The sequence below is a fragment of the Anomaloglossus baeobatrachus genome, chromosome 2 (assembly GCF_048569485.1).
Source record: "Anomaloglossus baeobatrachus isolate aAnoBae1 chromosome 2, aAnoBae1.hap1, whole genome shotgun sequence".
Lineage (NCBI taxonomy): Eukaryota > Metazoa > Chordata > Amphibia > Anura > Aromobatidae > Anomaloglossus > Anomaloglossus baeobatrachus.
The window spans coordinates 446,664,247-446,685,363 of record NC_134354.1 but is presented as its reverse complement, the minus strand read 5'-3'; the positions used below and the strand labels follow the sequence as shown (position 1 = coordinate 446,685,363).

Sequence of the window (21,117 nt, the reverse complement as noted above, 5' to 3'; positions counted from 1 at the left end):
GTGTGAAATGTACGTGTATGATGCAAAATGTCGTTACTACATGTCGGAAGACAGAGTAGCGGGATGAGAATGAACTCGGGTGAACTTCACCCGACTTCATTCTCATGCTGCGGCTCTGTCTGTGCCGTGTACTGATTAGCGGTCACCTGTGAAGGATTCACCGGTGACCGCTAATCCCCCGAGTGACTGAAGTGTCCCCCCCTCTCTCATACTTACCGTTCCCCGATCTCCGGCGCGGCGCTGCACGGCTGTTATAATAACTCCGGCGGCTTTTACTATTTTGAAAAAGCCGGCCGCCCATTAATCAATCTCGTATTCCCTGCTTTCCCCGCCCACCGGCGCCTGTGATTGGTTGCAGTCACACACGCCCACCACGCTAAGTGACAGCTGTCTCACTGCACCCAATCACAGCAGCCGGTGGGCGTGTCTATACTGTGCAGTGAAATAAATAAATAAATAATTAAAAAAAACGACGTGCGGTCCCCCCCCATTTTAATACCAGCCAGATAAAGCCATACGGCTGAAGGCTGGTATTCTCAGGATGGGGAGCTCCACGTTATGGGGAGCCCCCCACCCTAACAATATCAGTCAGCAGCCGCCCAGAATTGCCGCATACATTATATGCGACAGTTCTGGGGCTGTACCCGGCTCTTCCCGATTTACCCTGGTGCGTTGGTAAATCGGGGTAATAAGGAGTTAATGGCAGCCCATAGCTGCCAATAAGTCCTAGATTAATCATGTTAGGCGTCTCCCCGAGATACCTTCCATGATTGATCTGTAAATTACAGAAAAAAACACACACACCCGAAAAATCCTTTATTAGAAATAAAAAACAGAAACAAATTCCCTCATTACCAATTTATTAACCCCGACAAACCCTCCATGTCCGGCGTAATCCACGGACCTCCAGCGTCGCTTCCAGCTCTGCTGCATGGAGGTGATAGGAGCAGCAGAAGACACTGCCGCTCCGGTCACCTCCACGCAGCTAATGAGATGAGTAGCGCGATCAGCTGATGTCACTGAGGTTACCCGCGGCCACCGCTGGATCCAGCGGTGGCCGCGAGTTACCTGACTGACAGCAGCTGATCGCGCTACTCATCTCATTAGCTGCGTGGAGGTGACCGGAGCGGCGGTGTCTTCTGCTGCTCCTGTCACCTCCATGCAGCAGAGCTAGAAGCGACGCTGGAGGTCCGTGGATTACGCCGGACATGGAGGGTTTGTCGGGGTTAATAAATTGGTAATGAGGGAATTTGTTTCTGTTTTTTATTTCTAATAAAGGATTTTTCGGGTGTGTGTGTTTTTTTACTGTCACTTACAGATTAATCATGGAAGGAATCTCGGGGAGACGCCTAACATGATTAATCTAGGACTTATTGGCAGCTATGGGCTGCCATTAACTCCTTATTACCCCGATTTACCAACGCACCAGGGTAAATCGGGAGGAGCCAGGTACAGCCCCAGAACTGTCGCATATAATGTATGCGGCAATTCTGGGCGGCTGCTGACTGATATTGTTAGGGTGGGGGGCTCCCCATAACGTGGAGCTCCCCATCCTGAGAATACCAGCCTTCAGCCGTATGGCTTTATCTGGCTGGTATTAAAATGGGGGGGGACCGCACGCCGTTTTTTTTAATTATTTATTTATTTATTTCACTGCACAGTATAGACACGCCCACCGGCTGCTGTGATTGGGTGCAGTGAGACAGCTGTCACTCAGCGTGGTGGGCGTGTGTGACTGCAACCAATCACAGGCGCCGGTGGGCGGGGAAAGCAGGGAATACGAGATTGATTAATGGGCGGCCGGCTTTTTCAAAATAGTAAAAGCCGCCGGAGTTATTATAACAGCCGTGCAGCGCCGCGCCGGAGATCGGGGAACGGTAAGTATGAGAGAGGGGGGGAACTGACCGACAGACAGCTAGAGGGACAGATAAGACAGAGAGACCGACCGACAGACATAGAGACCGACCGACGGGCTGAGGGAGAGAACGAAACAGAAAAAGAAAAAAGACCGACATCACATGAAAAAAGCACAAAACGTACAGGGAGCAAACAGAGATGCGTCCGTGTCACTCGGATGTGCGCACAGACCCATTGACTTTCATTGGGTCCGTGCTGCGTGTTGCGTGCAGAAAACGGACATGCTGGCGTGAGACACGGACCAAAAAACGCATCACGGAGACGGACTCACGGACATAACCAAAAACGCAATTGTAACCGCTGAGATATAGTAACATTGGTGCACGTTTGGCCGTGTCTCCAGTATACACGGAAACGGACCAAACACGCACGTGTTTCACGGATGTGTGTTTCAGGCCATAGACAGAGTGTGAGCTGCATCCATAGCGCACAAATAATTGACATGTTGCTTTTATGAATGCACGGATTATGGTCAAAATTTTAGCACCCAAATAGCTGTGTTCATAAAAGCATTGTGCGCACGTATCATGCACTATCTACATAGATTGTGCAGGGGACGCAGCGTAAATGCATGCTTTTACGCAACGTGCTCATGAGCCCTTAGGCTATGTCTGCACTTTGCTTTTTGCCTGCTTTTTCAACTGCAGCGTTTAATGTCAAAATGGATGTGTTCTGCTTTTCAAGCATAGTCTATGGGAATTTGGGTTTCTTGTGCACACTATGCTGTTCAAAAAGGTGCCTTTTTGTGGCAGAAATTTGGGCAAAAACTCAGCTTTGCAGTTCAAAACGCAAATGGCAAAAATTATTGACATGTTCTTTGAAAAGCAGAGTTTTTGCCCAAATTTCTGCCACAAAAAGGCACCTTTTTGAACAGCATAGTGCGGACAAGAAACCCAAATTCCCATAGACTTTGCTTGAAAGGCAGAACACATCCATTTTGGCATTAAACGCTGCAGTTGAAAAAGCAGCAAAAAAGCAGGTAAAAAGCAAAGTGCGGACATACCCTTAAAGCGCTATAAAAAAATCATTTTTATTTGGATATTCAAGTAATTTTTGTTTTTTTCATGATACTGTACATGGGGCGTAATTTTGTATGTTATTTTCATGCTCTTTTTTTATGGAGATATTCTTGAGAAAACATAAGAAATATGTGTTTTCAACATATTGGTTATTTTAAATTTTTCTTTATGACCACAAGGGACAACAATTAGTTTCATATATCTGACAACATTTTTTTTTTTGGATGGGGATGAATTGTAACAGTACTTTATGTTGGCAGCAGCTTTTTCTTTTTTTTTTTTTTTTTTGCTGCTTTCTTCATTTATTTATTTTGCATGTTATGCCCCCCATAAGGTAAGAGAAGATATTTGGGGGCATTTCAACATTTAAATACTTTTTTCTTTCCCTGATTTCCCTTGTAACTGGGGCAAATATATTAGTCCCAGTTTAGGGCTCGCTCCCACTTGTGTATAAAAATCGGTACCATTCTGATGCAGAAAAGAGGGACGAGTGAAATCCATTTGGTATTCCATATGTCATGCGAGAGCTATGCAAGTGAGAATTTCTTTTCTCCCTTAGGATCCATATGACATGTGTTTTTTTAGTAGCTATTAATCAACAATCATTTACAGGACCATTTAGGCTATGTGCGCACAGTGCGTTTTTCGAGGCGTTTTTGCGCGTTTTTCAGGTGCGTTTTTGGCCTCAAAACTGCAGGACTTTGCTTCCCCAGCAAAGTCTATGAGTTTTCATTTTTGCTGTCCGCACACATCTGTTTTTTTTACCTGCGTTTTTGAGTTAAAAAAAAAAAATGGACATGTCAGTTCTTTGCTGCGTTTTTCTGCATTTTCTGCCCATGCAATGCATTTGAAAAACGCAGCAAAACGCAGAGATCAAAAACGCAGCAAAACGCAGCCAAAAACGCACCAAATCGCGGCAAAAACGCATGCGTTTTTTGATGCGTTTTTTCGACGCAGGTGCGTTTTTGTGCGTTTTTAGCGGCCAAAAACGCACAAAAACGCAGCGTCAAAAAAACGCAGTGTGCGAACCTAGCCTTGCAGTGTTCAATGCTAGAGAACAGTAATGTATCCATAATAACGGACAGCATACGGATAATACGTGTGGCATCCGTATTTATTTCACACCCATAGACTTGCATTGGCGAGTCTCATCTGATATACGCTACCATGCACAGTATGCTGTGATTTTTTTTCTCAGGCCGATTACAGCTGAGGAAAAACTCGCAGATCAGCACTGCCTCATTGCACAACATGGGACTGAGTAAAATGCAATTTTTTTTATCATATTGCACTAATCTGTTTTATACACATGAGGGAACGAACCCTTATAGTGGACATCCAGACTCTTGGCCGCATAAGGCTATGTGCGCACTTTGTATCATTTCATGCGTTTACGCAGCAATTCATCAGCACGTTGCGTTTGAGAGCGCAGTGATTTGCATGCTGAAATTTTGATCCAAATCGTTGCGCTCAAAAAAGTAACATGTCACTGTTGGGGTGAGACTACAAAGTGTCTCTTAAGGTCTGACTGCCGTTTTCAGATTATCTGGGATGTCATGTGTGCACACAAGAAAGGATAACAGACTCTAGATCGGTTATGAGCTTTCTTCCATGACGGACGCCAAAAGAATTTTGCTCGCTTATTGTTCACAAAACTTTTATAGTTCTAGATAAGAAAAGGGTGTAGACAAAATATAGTCCAATCAAATATCGCAGGTCAGGCTCAGGGCATGTAGCAATATGGATAGTCTCTACTGGATTGGTTGTTCCAAACTTTGGATATTCTTCCTTAGGCTGGACTCAGATGAACGTATGGCATCCGATGCGACATGCTAATGACTCCCGGCTCAGGCTCTGCTGCGAGCGTGAGCTGAGTGTCATGCAAATGGGACCTGATCCTGCAATCAGGTCACAATTGTGAAGCGTGAAGCTGAGGACGGGCGCTGTGGAGGAGAGGGAGGGGTTAATCCCCCCATCTCCTCCATTGTCAGCCTGTGCGTATATCGCACTGCATTGGGATAACATCCGAGTGCAGACCGATGTATCTCTCGCACCCACTTCATGGGTGCGAGTGATATGGCTCTAGCAGAAAATCGCAGCATGCTGCCGCTTTTCTTGCATCCAGAATCTGGATATAAGAAAAGCTGACCAACTGCTCTCCCTTATTGACTAACATAGGTCCGAGTGCAATGAGAGATTTTCTTGCATTACACTCGTCCGATTTTCATGCTCGTGTGAGCGTATCCTTATGCTCATCATCTTGGGTGTTGTCCAGAATGTAGGAGCCATCTTTAAGTTACATGTGCTTACATATTGTATTAAGGAAAATCATTGAAAATATATGATGCTGCTCCCACTCTGTCTGTGGATGAGGCAGCATCTAGAGCGCATGAAATCGGTATCTATTCTGCAGACACACTGCATCCATTACGCAGTGTTTCTGCGGCGATTTGAAGCGCACATGCACTACCAAATCACTGCAGATTTTTCAGCATGGACACTATGCAACGTGCGCACATAACCTAACAGTGCCTCCTAGGTCTCCTAGGACCCAGCAGCTTCTGCTCCCTCCCTACATCCAGTGATCACATCACCACTGGGTTGGGAGGAGGAAGCACCAATAGAACTTCCTTTAACTATATATACAGCGCTTATTTAGCATAGCATGTACAATAAACGGGAAGGCAAAGATGGTAATAAACTGCCTCTGCCTTCTCTATGGGGAGTCCGGCTGTGTCTGACAGCCAACTCACCATTCCTGCAACTGCACGATCACATGCAGCTGATTTACTATGTAGTGATGTTTTAGAATGTCACTGCCGAGTAAGGGTTTGTGTGCACTGGGAAATTTGATTTTCTTAAGAAAAATCTGCACCCTCTGGCAGAATTCCGCACCCACGGCAAAAACGAACCCACGGTTTTGCCACGGTTTGCAGCAGTTTTGCCACAGTTTTTCTGCAGTTTTGCCGTGGTATTTCTGCAGTTTGGTCCTGCAGTTTTTTACCATTATCTATGTCAAAAACACAGGTACCTGCGGAAAAGTAGTGACATGCTACTTCTTTTTTGCTGCAGAAATTCTGCAGATATTCTGCAGCAAAACCCATAGGAAAAAAAGTGCAGTGTGCGCATAGCATTTTGATTTTCCCATAGATTTTGCTGAGGAAAGACTGCAGAAAGGTTATGAATAAAAACCGCACCTTTTCTGCAGCAAAAACCCCGGCAAATCTGTGGCAAAAAACGCAGTGTGCGCACAGGGCCTAAGATGGATCGCCCAAATGTGTATAGTCTATGGACTGTCCAAAGTAGATAAAGGGGTTGCCAATATTTCACTGAAATTAATGCATTTTGGGCTAAAAAGCAAAGTTGAAATTTGGTTTCATAGAAATGGTTCCACCTTTGACTTCGATAACCTCTTTATCACACTATTTATTGCTGGCTGCAGAATGCGGCCTAATGGAAATGTGTCTTATCTGTCTTTTCTGCGGTCCTCTCGGCTCATTTATGACCATAGACCACATCAAAGTAAATGTGCATGGAAATAAAAGGCGTTTAAAAAACGAAAGTTAGAACAATACCCAATTGTGAAAAAGAATTTTTAGCCTCAGATAGATGTAAATAAAAAAAAATGTTGTCCCCAAAGGTAAGAAACCTCTTAAATGAAAATTACATGTTATCTGAAAATCCACAGATAACATAAAATATTAAGAACACGTAAAATCACTTGAAACTTGGTATGACTAAAATAAACATATACAGTACATAGCACACAATACTGTTTAACTCTTTCACAACCTAGATTGTATATATACGTACTAGGTCGCCTCTCTCCAGTCATCCCCGCACATGTCTGCTGATCTGATTAGCAGATATGTGTGGCTAACAGGCGCCTGTTAACTACGCCTGTCCTGATCAACTCGCGCCTGCTAACCTCTTAGATTGAACTCTGTCAAACTCTGACAGAGCGAACTAATACATAGTTCATAATACATAATACACATTATTGGGGTCAGTAAGTGGTAGACATTACTGGGGGCATACACATTACTGGGGTCAGTGGGGGACATACATATTACTGAGGTCAGTAATTGGCATAGACATTACTGGGATCCGTAGGGGGAATACACATTACTGGGGCCTGTTGAGCATACATACTAGCCCTGGTGGCCAGTGGAGCATACATACTGGCCCTGGGGCCTGTGGAGCATACATACTGGCCCTGGTGGCCAGTGGAGCATACATACTGGCTCTGGTGGCCAGTGGAGCATACATACTGGCCCTGGTGGCCAGTGGAGCATACATTCTGACCGTGGTGGCCAGTGGAGCATACATACTGACAGTGGTGGCCAGCGGAGCATACATACTGACAGTGGTGGCCAGTTGGGTATACATACTGACCATGGTTGCCTGTGGAGCATACATACTGGCCCAGTTGGCCAGTGGAGCATACATACTGGCTCTCGTGGCCAGTGGAGCATACATACTGACCGTGGTGGCCAGTGGAGTATGCATACTGACAGTGGTGGCCAGTGGAGTATACATACTGACAGTGGTGACCAGTGGAGCATACATACTGACAGTGGTGGCCAGTGGAGCATACATACTGACAGTAGTGGCCAGTGGAACATACATACTGACAGTGGGGGCCAATGTAGCATACATACTGACAGTGGTGGCCAGTGGGGCATGCACACTGACAGTGGTGGCCAGTGGACCATACATACTGGCCCTGGTGGCCAGTGGAGCATACATACTGGCTCTGGTGGCCTGTGGGGCATACATACTGGCCCTGGGGGTGCTGAGGGCACAGGCAGGTAGCACTGCAGCAGCAGAGCCTGAGGGCTCCTCTGGCTGCCTTCTCTGAGTCCCCTGTGTATCTGCTTCTTCTATTGTAGGCACAGGGGAACCTGAGAAGACACAAGTGCTGCTCCCCTGCTCTCCCCTCCTGCAGGCACTCTGCACTCTCCCTGCTGCTACTGGTGCACATTACCTCACTTGCAGAACAGATGTTTTTGAAGTGGCCGCTGTGGAGATGAGCCGGTCACATGTGAGGATCCTGTGTAAAAGGGGCAGGCAAAGGGGGCGTGGTCAGCATCAAGAGAGCAGCAGGAGGGGACAAGGAAGGCATCCGAGGAGTGTGTGTGTCCAGCATTGAGGGGGCGTGGACGATAGCAAAAGGGGTGTGCCTAGCAGCATAGATGCCATGGAAGGCATCCAGAGAGTGTAACCAGCATCCAGAAAAAGCATGACAGGCAGCAAGAGGGGGCGTGACCGGCAGAGTGGGGGTGTGACAGCTGCTTATCACTGCACTGCGGGATACATAGCTCCCAGAAGTGAGAGTGGGGCTGAGGCATAACATCGTAGATCAGGCCATGCCTCCAACTCTCAGCTAAGATGGGCGGGCCGCCCCTTGTCCAGGTCTGATATTATTAATCATTTTCCAAAGCAAAATATCTTGCATCATTCATGAGAACTATATATTTTGTACATGTATTTTGTAAGACCTCTTTCTAACGAATTTTGCAATCCAACCCCCAAATTGGTGATTTATTAGTGCAAGTCTCTGTTCTTAAAGAGTCTTTCTGAGAAGTAATCCAAGATATGCTATAAACAACAACGTAATAACCCATTCTAGGTACACTTTAAGATTGTTTGCTGTCTGGAGAAATGCTGCTCCAAATGTGTCTCAACTGTCAGGGTCAGGAGCAGCATCATGAACTAGCATAACTTCTCAACTCACTCGGCCTCAAAGGTTTCCAATGGGACACAGAGCAGGAGGAAAAAAGGCCACTCTGCTGCATCTGCGTGCTGTGCTGTAAACTGAACACAGCAGATCAGTGAGGCTCACTGAGCAGAGTGGCTTGCTTTTTTTCTCCAGGTTTATTTCCCATTGTACACTTGTCTGGCTTGTTCACGATGCTGCTCCTCAGACTGACAGCCACATATTTTGAGCACTGTTTCTCCATGTTGCAACTCATTCTAAAGCTTGCCTACGAAGGGTTGTAGTCTGATATAATTCATGATGGCTGTCTTGAATTACTTCTTAGAGAACCCTTTAATTTATGCGGATATCTAACATGTAAATTTCCCTACTTGCCATTTGTTTCAATATACTAAATACAAATTCAGACCTATTTCTTGTTGTACTCTTCTTGGAATTCCTGATATTGTTTTCCTTCTTCTCAATTTCCGTCTACGCTGCAGAACTGATTGTGAATGAACTAGGGAACAGCGTATGCTTGCTTCTCTGTCAAAACCAACACCTGCAAATGAACAGAAGTACTCATTAATTCTTAATTACTAAAGTACCATGTTACTGTAATGTTATATGTCCAATGTTGACTTTCTGGTCATTTCTATACTGAATCTCATTTAAGTTACTAAACCCTAAAATCATAAAGTCAAAACTTTACTACCGCTCTAATTTTTAAAAAGGGAATCTGTCAGCAGCAATTTGCTATGTAATCTGAAGGCAGCATAAGGCCGGAGTCACACTTGTGAGTGACTCGCGCGAGTTTCGCATTGCATGACCCGGCACAGCTGCACACTCTCCTGACAGGAGCGGGTCGGCTGCATGTATTTCTATGCAGCTGAGACGCTCCTGTCTGGAGAGCATCAGGCCATGCCGGGTGATGCAATGCGAGACTCTCGCGAGATACGCGCAAGTGTGACTCCAGCCTAAGGTAGGGTCTGAGACACTGATTTTAGGGATGTGTTACTTATTAGGCTGTGTGCTGTAGTTTCAATACAATGAGTGTTTTATCAGCAGGAGATTATCACTGGCTGGACTACATGGTACATGAGCCTTGGTCTGACCACACCTACTGCATCTGATAAGCAACTCACTGTCCATAGACAATGTATTCAGAAAGCTGTGGTGTGGAAGGGGTCAGCTTTCTGAGCACTGCAACATGCTACGTCTAGGGACTCTGATTGTGTCACATCTGCTACACCCAGTAAACTAAGTAATACATCAATGGAATCAGGGACTCTTTCCTTACAATATGCTGCTATCAGATGAGGTAGCATAAACCTGTTGACATATTCCCTTTAACTGGAGAGGAAGCATGTACCATCTGGTTATTAAAATCCATTCTGAGACTGATTTGTTCTAGACATGTGCAACTGATAATTGGTGATTATAATAAAGAATAATAAACAGATACATCATATTAAAGGGTGATTAGCAATCCCCCTTTACTATTATGCATCAATTTATTACTGTTTATAATAATTAATAATATATTTCAAACATATTCAAGCAATCAAACTTATGAGGAAATTCCTAGAAACACTGCATATATTTATCAACATTGCTAAAAAAAAAGTAATTATCCAGCATTCCAAAAGCACATAATGGGGGACACAGCACTATACCAAAATATATCAAAATAAATTTTTGAGAATATAAGATTCCGTGTACATGAATCCATTATGTATATGTGTAAGCTGCCTGAGCCACAAGCAACATGATCAGATGCATACTCAAGTATCACAAATACCTATGTTTATGGTGCAACACTTCAGAGTAAAGGCGCACTCCCACTATAGGAAAAAAATCGCAGCATGCTGTGTATGGCCGCGTATATTGGCCAAGATTCGCCAAGGTAAGTCTATGGGTGAGAGAATATATTGTATGCGGATGGCAAAATCACACCCTTGGATACTGTTACATATGGAATACCAAACAAATTTCACTCGTCCAACTTTTCTGGATAAATATCGGACTAATTTTATTGTACGTGGGACAGACGTCTGTAAGATATTTGTAGGATGGAGCCTGTCTCTGCGATCTGCCCATGGATCAGGGATGAAGCACCTGACGGTTTTCCTTCCCTCTCATAGGGTTTCAGAAAAAAAATTAAAAAAAAAGGGAGTGAAATTTCAACTTTTCCTTCTTCCAGTTATAGAAGTTCCTGCAAGTAAGACTGGCCAGCCTAAATTAGCAATGCGCAAAGGTTTCTGCTAGAAATGGCATTTCATCTTGTTCTGTTCATGCCTCAGTGGCGTTCATCATGTTGGTAGGGCATATTAGTGCTGGCACAGTGACACAAGAAATCTGAGTAATGCTTCTTTCTACTCTTCTGGTTGTCACTAGGTATCACCAATGTTACCCAGTGTGGGATTTAGGGAAAGTTATGTTAGTGTAAATAAATTGTTTGAAACAATTTCTGAGACACTGAAGTGTACATTCTCTATTATTTCATTGTATTCTTTTCTATTTTCCTCACCCATCAGTTATAAAGACTCAAAAGTAGTCACAGTACGTGATGAACCCTACCATTATTAAGATGCCCTAAATCATTTAGGTAACAGTCCCACTATAAGATTTTTGTGGAGTTTTTGATGCTGCAGCATTTTTACAACTATTATGTAAATTAGGTTACATTAATTTTTGTCTGTTTTTTACATGCATTTTTATTGCATTTTTTATAGTGTTTTTTAGTCTCTTGTTGGTATGTCATGTGTTAAAGGAACCTGTCAGGTGCAATATGCACCCAGAACCACGAGCAGTTCTGGGTGCATATTTCTAATCCCTGCCTAACTGTCCCTGTATACAGTAGCATAGATAAAGAGATCTTTAGAAAACGTATTTCTAAAGATCCTTTATGATATGCTAATGAGCGCAGGGACTAGTCACAAGGGCATTAGTTCCTATGCTCATTCCACCCTCTTGGCATGTTAGCACACTCACAGGGGCACGCAAACACGCTATTCAATGCACATTGCCTAGCGTCATCAGCGGTGACACGTGTACCTGTGTCCGCTGTCACCGCTGATTAGAATGCCTGGCACTTTCGGTCATGCGCAGTATGAAGCCGGGTGTGCAGTGCACGTCCCAGCTTCAGAGAGGTCTAGTGCACATGACCAGAAGTGGCGGGACTTCAGATCAGTGGGGACAGTGGACACAGGTACATATGTCACTGCTGATGACACTACATTGAATAGCATGGTAGCATGCCCACAGAGATGTGCTACTATGCTAAGAGGGCGGAATGAGCACAAGAACTAATGCCCTTGGGACTAGTCCCCTCACTCATTAGCATATCATAAAGGATCTTTATAAATACTTTTTCTAAAGATCTCTTTATCTATGCTAGTGTATACTGGGACAGTTAGGCAGGGATTAGCAATATGCACCCAGAACTCCTCGTGGTCCTGGGTACATATTGAACCTGACAGGTTCCCTTTAAGGAATTAATGTTAATTTGTATATATTTTTATCATCTCAGATATATTATGCATACATTTTTATAACCAGTAGATGTAACCTGTTAAGGTATACGCAAGTAGAATATTTCAGAAGCAATGTATTTGTCAACACTTTATTCACGTTATTTACCAGCAAATGTAATAAACTGTTCTAATCTAGTAAATATTCTATAACCTTATGTCACTATATTACAGAAATTAGGCTTTAGACCATGTTATTTGTTTTTTGCATACTTATTTTCAATCTGTGCGTAAGACAATGATAAATTAATGAGTGATGAGCAAGATGTACTATGAAAATAAGATCCTAACGTGACAAGGCTTGTAGATAATTCTGCAAGCAGGACAAATAAATGGACAATAGTTGTTACTGTCTGTATACCGCTAGCAGACAATCTATGGCAGGGTTCCCCAACTCCAGTCCTCGAGGGCCGCCAACAGTGCATGTTTTCATGATTTCCTTAGCATTACATGGGTGTTGGAATCATCAACTGTGCAGGTGATTAAATTATCACATGTGCAATACTAAGGAAATCCTGAAAACATGCACTGTTGGCGGCCCTTGAGGACTGGAATTGGGGACCCATGATCTATGGTGACTGTCCCTACCTTGCAGATGTCATTGGTAGATAAGAATATATTCCTACAGGACCAGGCAGAATGGTTCTAACACATAAAACTGCATCATTTCGTTATGAGTGTCCATGTGACGATCAGATGATTTTGCAACTTACTTCCTATTATGTCTCATTTCAATGACTGCTTTTGTTGTGTTAAATGAATGATCTAGAAATGTAGGTTGTAAAAACCACAAGCCCCTATTTGCACATGTTACTACAAAGTAAAATGTAAAACAAGGATTTGTTCAATAATACAGATGCACCATATCTATTAAATCTAAATATAAGAAATGGACTTGTGCAGTCCTCCACAATAAATATTCCTGCATTAATGAATGTATATAAATGGTTACAAATTTAAAGAGGAACAATATTAGATGATTTACCAGTTTGAGCATGTTAAATTGGCCACATCATGGTATTGTTTCTGCAGAGCTGAGTAAAACGGATTTTTTTTTCCATTTCTGCTCTTCGTTGTGGAGATATCAGCTTGTGAAGGTTAGTTTACAATTTATGATAAGCTAGAGATTTGTTTCTGAGTGATTGTACTTTGTTTTTTGTATGACACTGACCAATTATAAACAGGAGGCGTCATACAGGGAAAAAAGTATACTAGAGCAAAGCCAAGTGTCATTACAAACACTTTCAGATTTAAACTCATGGCAGTCAGTGCAGTAGAAGAGGATACAGCACAGCTGAGTGTGATTACAAGCACTTAAAAAAAAACCAAAAAAAAGATACTGTGGTGATACGCATGGGGCTCTGCCACATGATTCCCCCCCCCTCTCTCTCCACAGGACTTACTGTATTTCCCCATGTGGCAATACTTACTGGTCAGGCAGCAGTATCCACATTTTATTGCAGCTCTCTGTGATCATACCTATCAGCCTCTTTCCACTATATTCACTTTTTGGCTACTATTTGCTGCTGGTCTGCACCACTAGGCAATTTGCCAGTTTGTTCTGAGGGCTGTTATTACATTTATTGTTCTACTGCCTTATTATATACTACATCATTTTCATTGGAGTTTATCATGTATCTATATTCATGTATTTATGGTTTGAATATTTGTTTACATGCATATTAGATGACCATTGTTGGTATTTGTTCTTCCTTGGGATTATATTTTCAGCTCCTTTAAGCATATTCATATGCATTGTGAGATATATTTTGTTCACCTTTCGTAGTTTAGGTATCTTTGGGGTTTTGGTTTTCATGCTGTGTGATATATGGTTTTAATTGTTTTTATCTTTGATTTGTAATAAAGGTCTTGTTTTATTATACATTATAGGTTGTGCTTGCTATACCATATGCAGTATCTTTCTCTTCTTTTTTTGTGGTTTATTATTATACTGCACTAGCTAGTACTCATTGATATATTGTTGGACATATGTACTTATCTTAGCAGTGCCTTCCCCAATTCTATTACTATGATTACCAACACTTCTCTCAAGGCACTTAGTGAGGGGTAGGAAGAAAAAAGCAAGGCTGAGTTTCATTACAAACACATCTGTGACTGCAGCCTTTTGCAGCTCTGTCCCTCCCTGTTACGGGGGGACCGGCAGATTAGTACCAGGGGTATATATCCCAATCGCCAGTCGGGGCCCACCGTGCTCCAGATGGTAATGGAGCTGCTGGCAACCTGTGGGTTAGGCGGAGAGTATAGAGCTGGATGGCTCTGAGATAACTCAAGGAACCGGTCACGTGTGTAGGGACACGTCAGACCGGATGACAACCCAGTTAGCGTTTCGGTGGAGCGCACGCTACTCCGACCACGTGTGTAACAACACGTCAGGCCGGATGGTAACCAGTTAGCGTTGACCGAGAAGACCGCTGCGACAGCGCCCTGTCGGCCACGTGTGTAAGACACGTCAGGCCGAGTGGTCCTCCGATTAGAGTTTCTGGCCACCACTCAACTGGCCACGTGTGTAAAGGACACGTCAGACCACGTAGTCACACCAGTATTATTTGACTGGGAAGCCGAGGAGGATAATAGGGTTCACACACCCAATCCAGGAACACCTTGTTAACTTCACAGGGGTTCTGGGGTGCGCTGTCCGTGCGTGTAGAGGGCACAACCAGACAGGTGGCGCAGCAGGTACACTGCCCGTGTGCGTACAGGGCACAACTGAACAGGTGACGCAGCAGCCGCAGCCCAGTTAACGCCACTGGACTGCTCTAGCACAACAGGAACGGTAGCAAGGAAGCACGGTGCCTGACCCTCATGTGCTGAGCCACGAATCTTGGTGTGACAGGCACCGTTCGCCTAGCCCTACCTACCGCTTCCAACAAGGCTTATGCCACCAAGAACTCTAAATGAAGACTGCGCACCTCCATGTTGTCTCCAGCCCCTTTTATAACCTGCGTCCGCCCCAAACCCAGGGTGGAACCACCAAGGTCCAATAGCAGAGTGCCATGTCATCAGTGACGTCACTTGCGACCTATCCGGAACCGCCACGTCATTGATGACCTCATGGCAGCCACGCCCCAAACACTTCACCAGTCATCGTCTGACGACCAATGGTGAGGTGCCAGATCATAGGGGCGGGCCTCTGCGAGCCAGTCCGGAGTTGCCACGTCATCAGGACACCTGACACCCTCTGCCCTATCAGGGCCTGCCACCTCACGGACATGCTCAGTGAGGTCCTTACCGGACCTAGCCTCTGATGCACTAAGTGCCTGAGCATGCTCAGTAGCCTGAGCAACAGGCTTAGAAAGCAGACTATCAGTTTGAGCATGCTCAGTAGGCCCATCCCAGAACTTAGACACAGCACGAAGTCCAAGTACCTGTGCAAAGAGGCTGTTAGGGTTAATTGTGGGAGCATGCTCAGTAGCCTGAACTGAGGACTTAGTCTCAGACATAACACAAACAGGCTGAGCATGCTCACTAGGCAATACACCGGGCTTAAACTCTGGCTGGGGTAAATCGGCGCACGCATGCGCACTAGCCGCCTCTCCACACTTAGACGTGGTGGAAGGAACAGCCAACTGGACGACCCGAGGCACGGCCAAGAACGGCAGCCGGCACCTGGGCGCAACAGGAACCGCAGCAGGCTGCTTGCGGCTATGGCGGCGCCGGTTCGTAACACTCCCCCCACCCTAATACTGTTATGAGAGATGATCTAAAAGTGCCTGTAATCACACTCAACTCTGATCTATACTACACAGTAGGTGCAGATATCAGGGCTAAGAGCAGGGCTGTGTATCATTACATGTCACAGGAGAAATCATGTCCTCCTTACCCGCCCCCAGAGTTAAATCTCATGTAACGCTTAGTTGGGTTTATCATAAATTATTACCTAAACTTTACAAGTTAATATGTACATAGATGAGAAATAAAGATGTTTTATTCAGCTCTGGAGCCACTAGTCCATGATATGGCCAGGTTAACGTGCTAAAATTGGTGAATGATCCTCCTTTAGTAACTTCTCAAAATAAGGTGTGCGTACAGCAGGAATAACATTATTTCAGGCCATTATAGGCCATTTTTCACCAGTTTTCCATTCTGTAGGCTTTGTAGGAGAGTAACTGCTATGATATTTTTCATACAGTAAACACACAGAAAAAGGTTTTCTGTTTTTCTTCGTAGGCACACAGACAAAAGCATCAAAGATATTAAACAGTGATACTAAGCCATGTAGCTGTGAATCCAGCACTGATTATAAGCCATAGATGAGAGGGATAGAGGGATGCCAACGTTGAGAAGATTAGTTGGGGTGGGGGGAAAAGTAAATATCTGTCCCAGATAATCCCAGCCATGCTACTGTCCAGGGGGTTGGTGAGTGGGAATTGTTTCTGGTTGTCATAATGTGTCTTACATGCCAGGCAACGCTCCCTAGGAAAAATCTATGCAAATTTATCCAACTCAGGAAGAAAGTAAACTATCTTTATTAGTGAAATCTATTCGAGTTAGCTACCTTATTAGTCCATGTCAAACCATTTAACATACCTTTTAATATTAGCCAAACCAATGTTCTACTAGAGAAAATATCCTTATTTATGTTCCAATGCTTGTTACAGGTTCGGCATTGACTTAAAGGGTAGTTAATTCCCCTTTCAATGCTAGAGACGGTTTTCCTTTCAGAAAATAACTAAATTGCAATCTAGTTAGATAAAACACTAGTGTGAAATAGCAACATTGTTGCTGTACCTTTAAAGAAGTATATTTATGGCCATAGTGTCCAGTATGTTGGATCTAATGGGGAGATTTTGGAAGCAGATGTAGCCTATTTTGTCATCCATTCCTCTATGTGAGTATTGCCCGTCTTTAAGTACCAAACCCCTTTAGAAACAGTATCTATACATATGCGATATTCTAGCAAGTCTTGAATGTTTACTATTGTCACTTTAAGAATTAGGACAGTTTTACATAAGTGTTTAAAGAATTGCACTCTACCGGAAACATTGATGGGGATAATGCAAGACGTGATCACTTGAGACTCCTGTTTCATCTTCTCCTCAGGGGTGGGGAGAGGTAATACTTTGTTCCAGTTGGTCTGTTTATCCAGTGTAGATGGAACATTAGGAATTGGATTTTTTGGCCTCTCTCCTAAAACCATATCATCTTCCTCCTGAGGTGGGTGTGCCTGTAAAACCAATGCATTTATTATATCAAAAGAAAGATAACTATAGGCAATATATTCAAAGCAAAGCCATTCTGATGATTTAATTAAAGGGAGCCAACCACCAGGATTTTGCTATATGAAGTAAAGGTAGTGCCATACTGGCACTAGGATGCTAAATCCAGGCATACCTTTTATTGAAAGATTGGATGCTTGGTTGATGAAATATCTGTAATCAAAGTTACAGAAATGCACTGCACCTTTGATTAACGTGTCCATCGGTGCGGGCTTTTGTGGGTCAGGTCTTCGCTGTAAAGTCCTCCTCCAGCATCCTCAACAGAAGCAATGGTGGGGTGATGTAATATTTAAATAAAGAAAAGGAGGCACGCCATTGAGGAAGCAAAAGGAGGAATATACACCGAGAATCTGACCCACAAAGGCCTGCCCCTAATGCACATGTCAATCAAAGTGCAGTGCATATCTGTAACTTTGATTACAGCTATTTCTGTAATCAAGCATCCCATTTTTCAACAAAACGTTTGCTTGGCTTCAGCAGCCTAGGGCCAGTATGGCACTCCCTTTACTTCATATAACAAAATCTTAGTGGTTGGTTCCCTTTAAACCAGATTACACTCAGTTTTCCATTTCTTCATTCACACTTCGATTTGTGTCTAAGATTATAAGGAGTAAACATAGCAAGGATCCATGCTCAATGACAAATCCACTCCTCATTATTCCTTCTTCAGTGACATCACTCCCTGAGGAAGCGGTGTGAAACGCACATTGGAGTGCGTGGCGGGGGAGCTGTGTCATACCGTTTATTATGGCAACAGGTCTGGTAATTAAACCATAGTGGGGTAGTTTAATGATGTGGTTGTGCTAAAGGTATTTTACCGATAAGGAGGCAATTGTCTGCATCATTGCTCTATTATTTATGAAGGGGTGTTAAAATATATTGATGTGTATCTATAGTGTGATCCCCCATGTGTCTTAATAACTTCTAATGTAATGGTGTATGACCTGCTCTCCCTGCCTATGGGTTTTATGTAGGTTTTAATTTGTCTTTTTGTCATTTATGTTTTTATTAATGCCATCAATAAAAACTTGTTTTAAATGATTGTATAGTGGTTTATTGGGATATTTTGGTTGGTATTCCCATAGACTTACATTGTACATTAAATATTCGCATAGAGCGGACCTATAAGTCGGATATTCGCGAAGCCGAATATTGCTGAATATTTGAGATATTCCATTATCCCTAGTAGTGATACATTTAGTTTTTAAATCACATTGCACTTTTACATTTGAAGAGACAATAAAATACATATAAGTAATATTAATAAATATGTATCTTATGGAAACAAAAATTCTATACATTCAATGCATAAACTATGAATACAGCAGGCAACATAAGAACGTATATGGACATATAGGAAAGCAAAACATGGACAACACAAGATAGAAGAAAAAATGAAAAGCAAACAAATGTAAAAAAGGAAGAACTTTAGCTCCTGATCTCTGAGTTTCCTAATATTCAAGATTGGTTATTTCTTCTAAGTCTCTTTTCTATGTAATTTACAGCCCCCAAGGCACCAACAGTTAATATAAGACTTGTCTTTTGATTGTGATTCCTCTCCATTGTTTCTTTTCGTCACATGACAAAGAGTTCTCGCCCATTTGGCGACTATTATTTCATGGTGTCTCCGTAGTTTGCTAGTAATTACGACTAACCTATCTCTACTTTTTACAAACGGGACACATGAAGGGATAGTTAAGTAATCTATATTGACACTTACCTCTATAATATTTCCAGGCCACACAACTAAACAGCACACAAAAAGCGATTTTAGGCTAATTTTGCTGGAAGACCTATATCGTTATCCTCCTCCAACGGCAGCTTTTGTGTCCATTCCCAGCAGACATGAATAGCTCATACAAACTTCAAGTACAAAAGAGTTTGTTTCCAAGGTAACATGGGGGAAAAGTTTGCTGCCCGCTAAAGGGAAAAGACTGGAATTCATTGCTGATTCCTTCTCCAAATTACAAAGGACCATTGGACATGGAGTTCGTAGTGATCTGACATCTAAGTTCACTAGCATCACTTTATCCATAAGCAGGCAACATGAAAAACTGAGAATCCTCCATATGTGAAATCCAGAAACATTCCATACTGATCCAGGAGATGGAGATTATCATCAGAGAAGGGTCTTATATTATATATACCGGTTTCAATCTAGTAAGACATCATAGGTACTTAGAAGTGACTCGGTGCATGCCTGTACTTTTTGGCCTTGACCATAGTTTGTCGAATCAACCCCAAAAGAAACTCACAGTAAATACATTATATTAAAATTATGATAATCAGCAAATATATAATCTCCATCCTTCCCCGCTCCGGGCAGTGACAGCCAGATCCCAGCTGTAACATCAGCCGAAAAACCGGCGGCGATTGTGGGGGTACAGCGCCTAAACCCCCATAATCACAATGACAAAAAAAAGCTGGAAAAGACGCGCAAACGCAATAAAAAAATGCACTTTTTTTCCGCTGCTTTTTTCCTGCCAAAATCTGCTTTTTTTGTGTGCAACGTGGGCACATAGCCTTAGATTAGATAATAGGACACGTTCAAATTCCTAATAGAGTATCATTTCAGAGCTTCATTTTCATTTTTAATCAGTTAAAGAAGGATTAATAAGAAAGTATAAGTAGTTACAGACGCAGAAAGAGGTAATAAAAAGAGGGATAGAGTGAGGTCAGTAAGACCAGGACAGAAGGACACTTCAGCTTTCCAATACCTTTCTACTCCATGGGGTCAAATGGCAACATTCAGTGGGGGAGGGCGGACGGGTTCTGTTAAACTAAGAACATAAAATGTGGGAAACATTAAAAGCATGCACAAATGGTAACAAAAGTATGATAAATCAAGAAACAAAATAATCTTACAACATATAAGTAAAAAGCATGCATAAAATGAAGGAAAACAAAGGGGTTGTGAACCAGTGGTATGTGAATAATTGTAGGAAGGTCTAAACAAAATATGCAGTGACTATTGGCAAACTTACAGTAGGTGGCTGTCAGACAAAATATGTTATACTGATATAAATCTAATATGTAGAGAGAATAACAAAGGAGTCTTAAAATGCCAACAAATTCAGGTGGATTTTTGTTTGTTTAACCACTTAAAACATCAGGCTAGTTAGACTATAGGCCCCGTCACACTAAGCAACATCGCTAGCAACATCGCTGCTAACGAACAACTTTTGTGACGTTGCTAGCGATGTTGCTGTGTGTGACATCCAGCAACAACCTGGCCCCTGCTGTGAGGTCGTTGGTTGTTGCTGAATGTCCTGGGCCATTTTTTAGTTGTTGCTGTCCCGCTGTGAAGCACAGATGGCTGTGTGTGACAGCGAGACAGCAACAACTAAATGTGCAGGCAGCAGGAGCCGGCTTCTGCGGAGGCTAGTAACCAATGTAAACATCGGGTAACCAAGAAGCCCTGTCCTTGGTTACCCGATATTTACCTTTGTTACCAGCCTCCCCCGCTCTCACTGTCAGTGCCGGCTCCTGCTCTGTGCACATGTAGCTGCAGGACACATCGGGTTAATTAACCCGATGTGTGCTGTAGCTAGGAGAGCAGGGAGCCAGCGCTAAGCATTGTGCGCTGCTCCCTGCTCTGTGCACATTTAGCTGCAGCACACATCGGGTAATTAACCCAATGTGTGCTGTAACTAGGAGAGCAAGGAGCCAGCGCTAAGCATTGTTCGCTGCTCCCTGCTCTGTGCACATTTAGC

General features: G+C 43.2%; 1 protein-coding gene across 2 annotated transcripts in view; it reads right to left on the bottom strand.

Annotated features, from left to right (window-relative positions):
* NHS (NHS actin remodeling regulator) overlaps positions 1-21,117 on the bottom strand; it is a 332,777-nt gene that overhangs the window by 21,847 nt on the left and 289,813 nt on the right. Inside the window, exons 4-6 of one of the 2 annotated variants that reach the window (XM_075336287.1) lie at positions 20,122-20,184; positions 17,163-17,352; positions 9,065-9,196 (exon numbers count right to left, since the gene is read on the bottom strand). In XM_075336287.1, coding sequence (XP_075192402.1) covers positions 9,065-9,196; positions 17,163-17,352; positions 20,122-20,184 — 385 coding nt within the window. The remainder of the gene's footprint in view (positions 1-9,064; positions 9,197-17,162; positions 17,353-20,121; positions 20,185-21,117) is intronic. The other variant, XM_075336288.1, reaches the window with a different exon arrangement.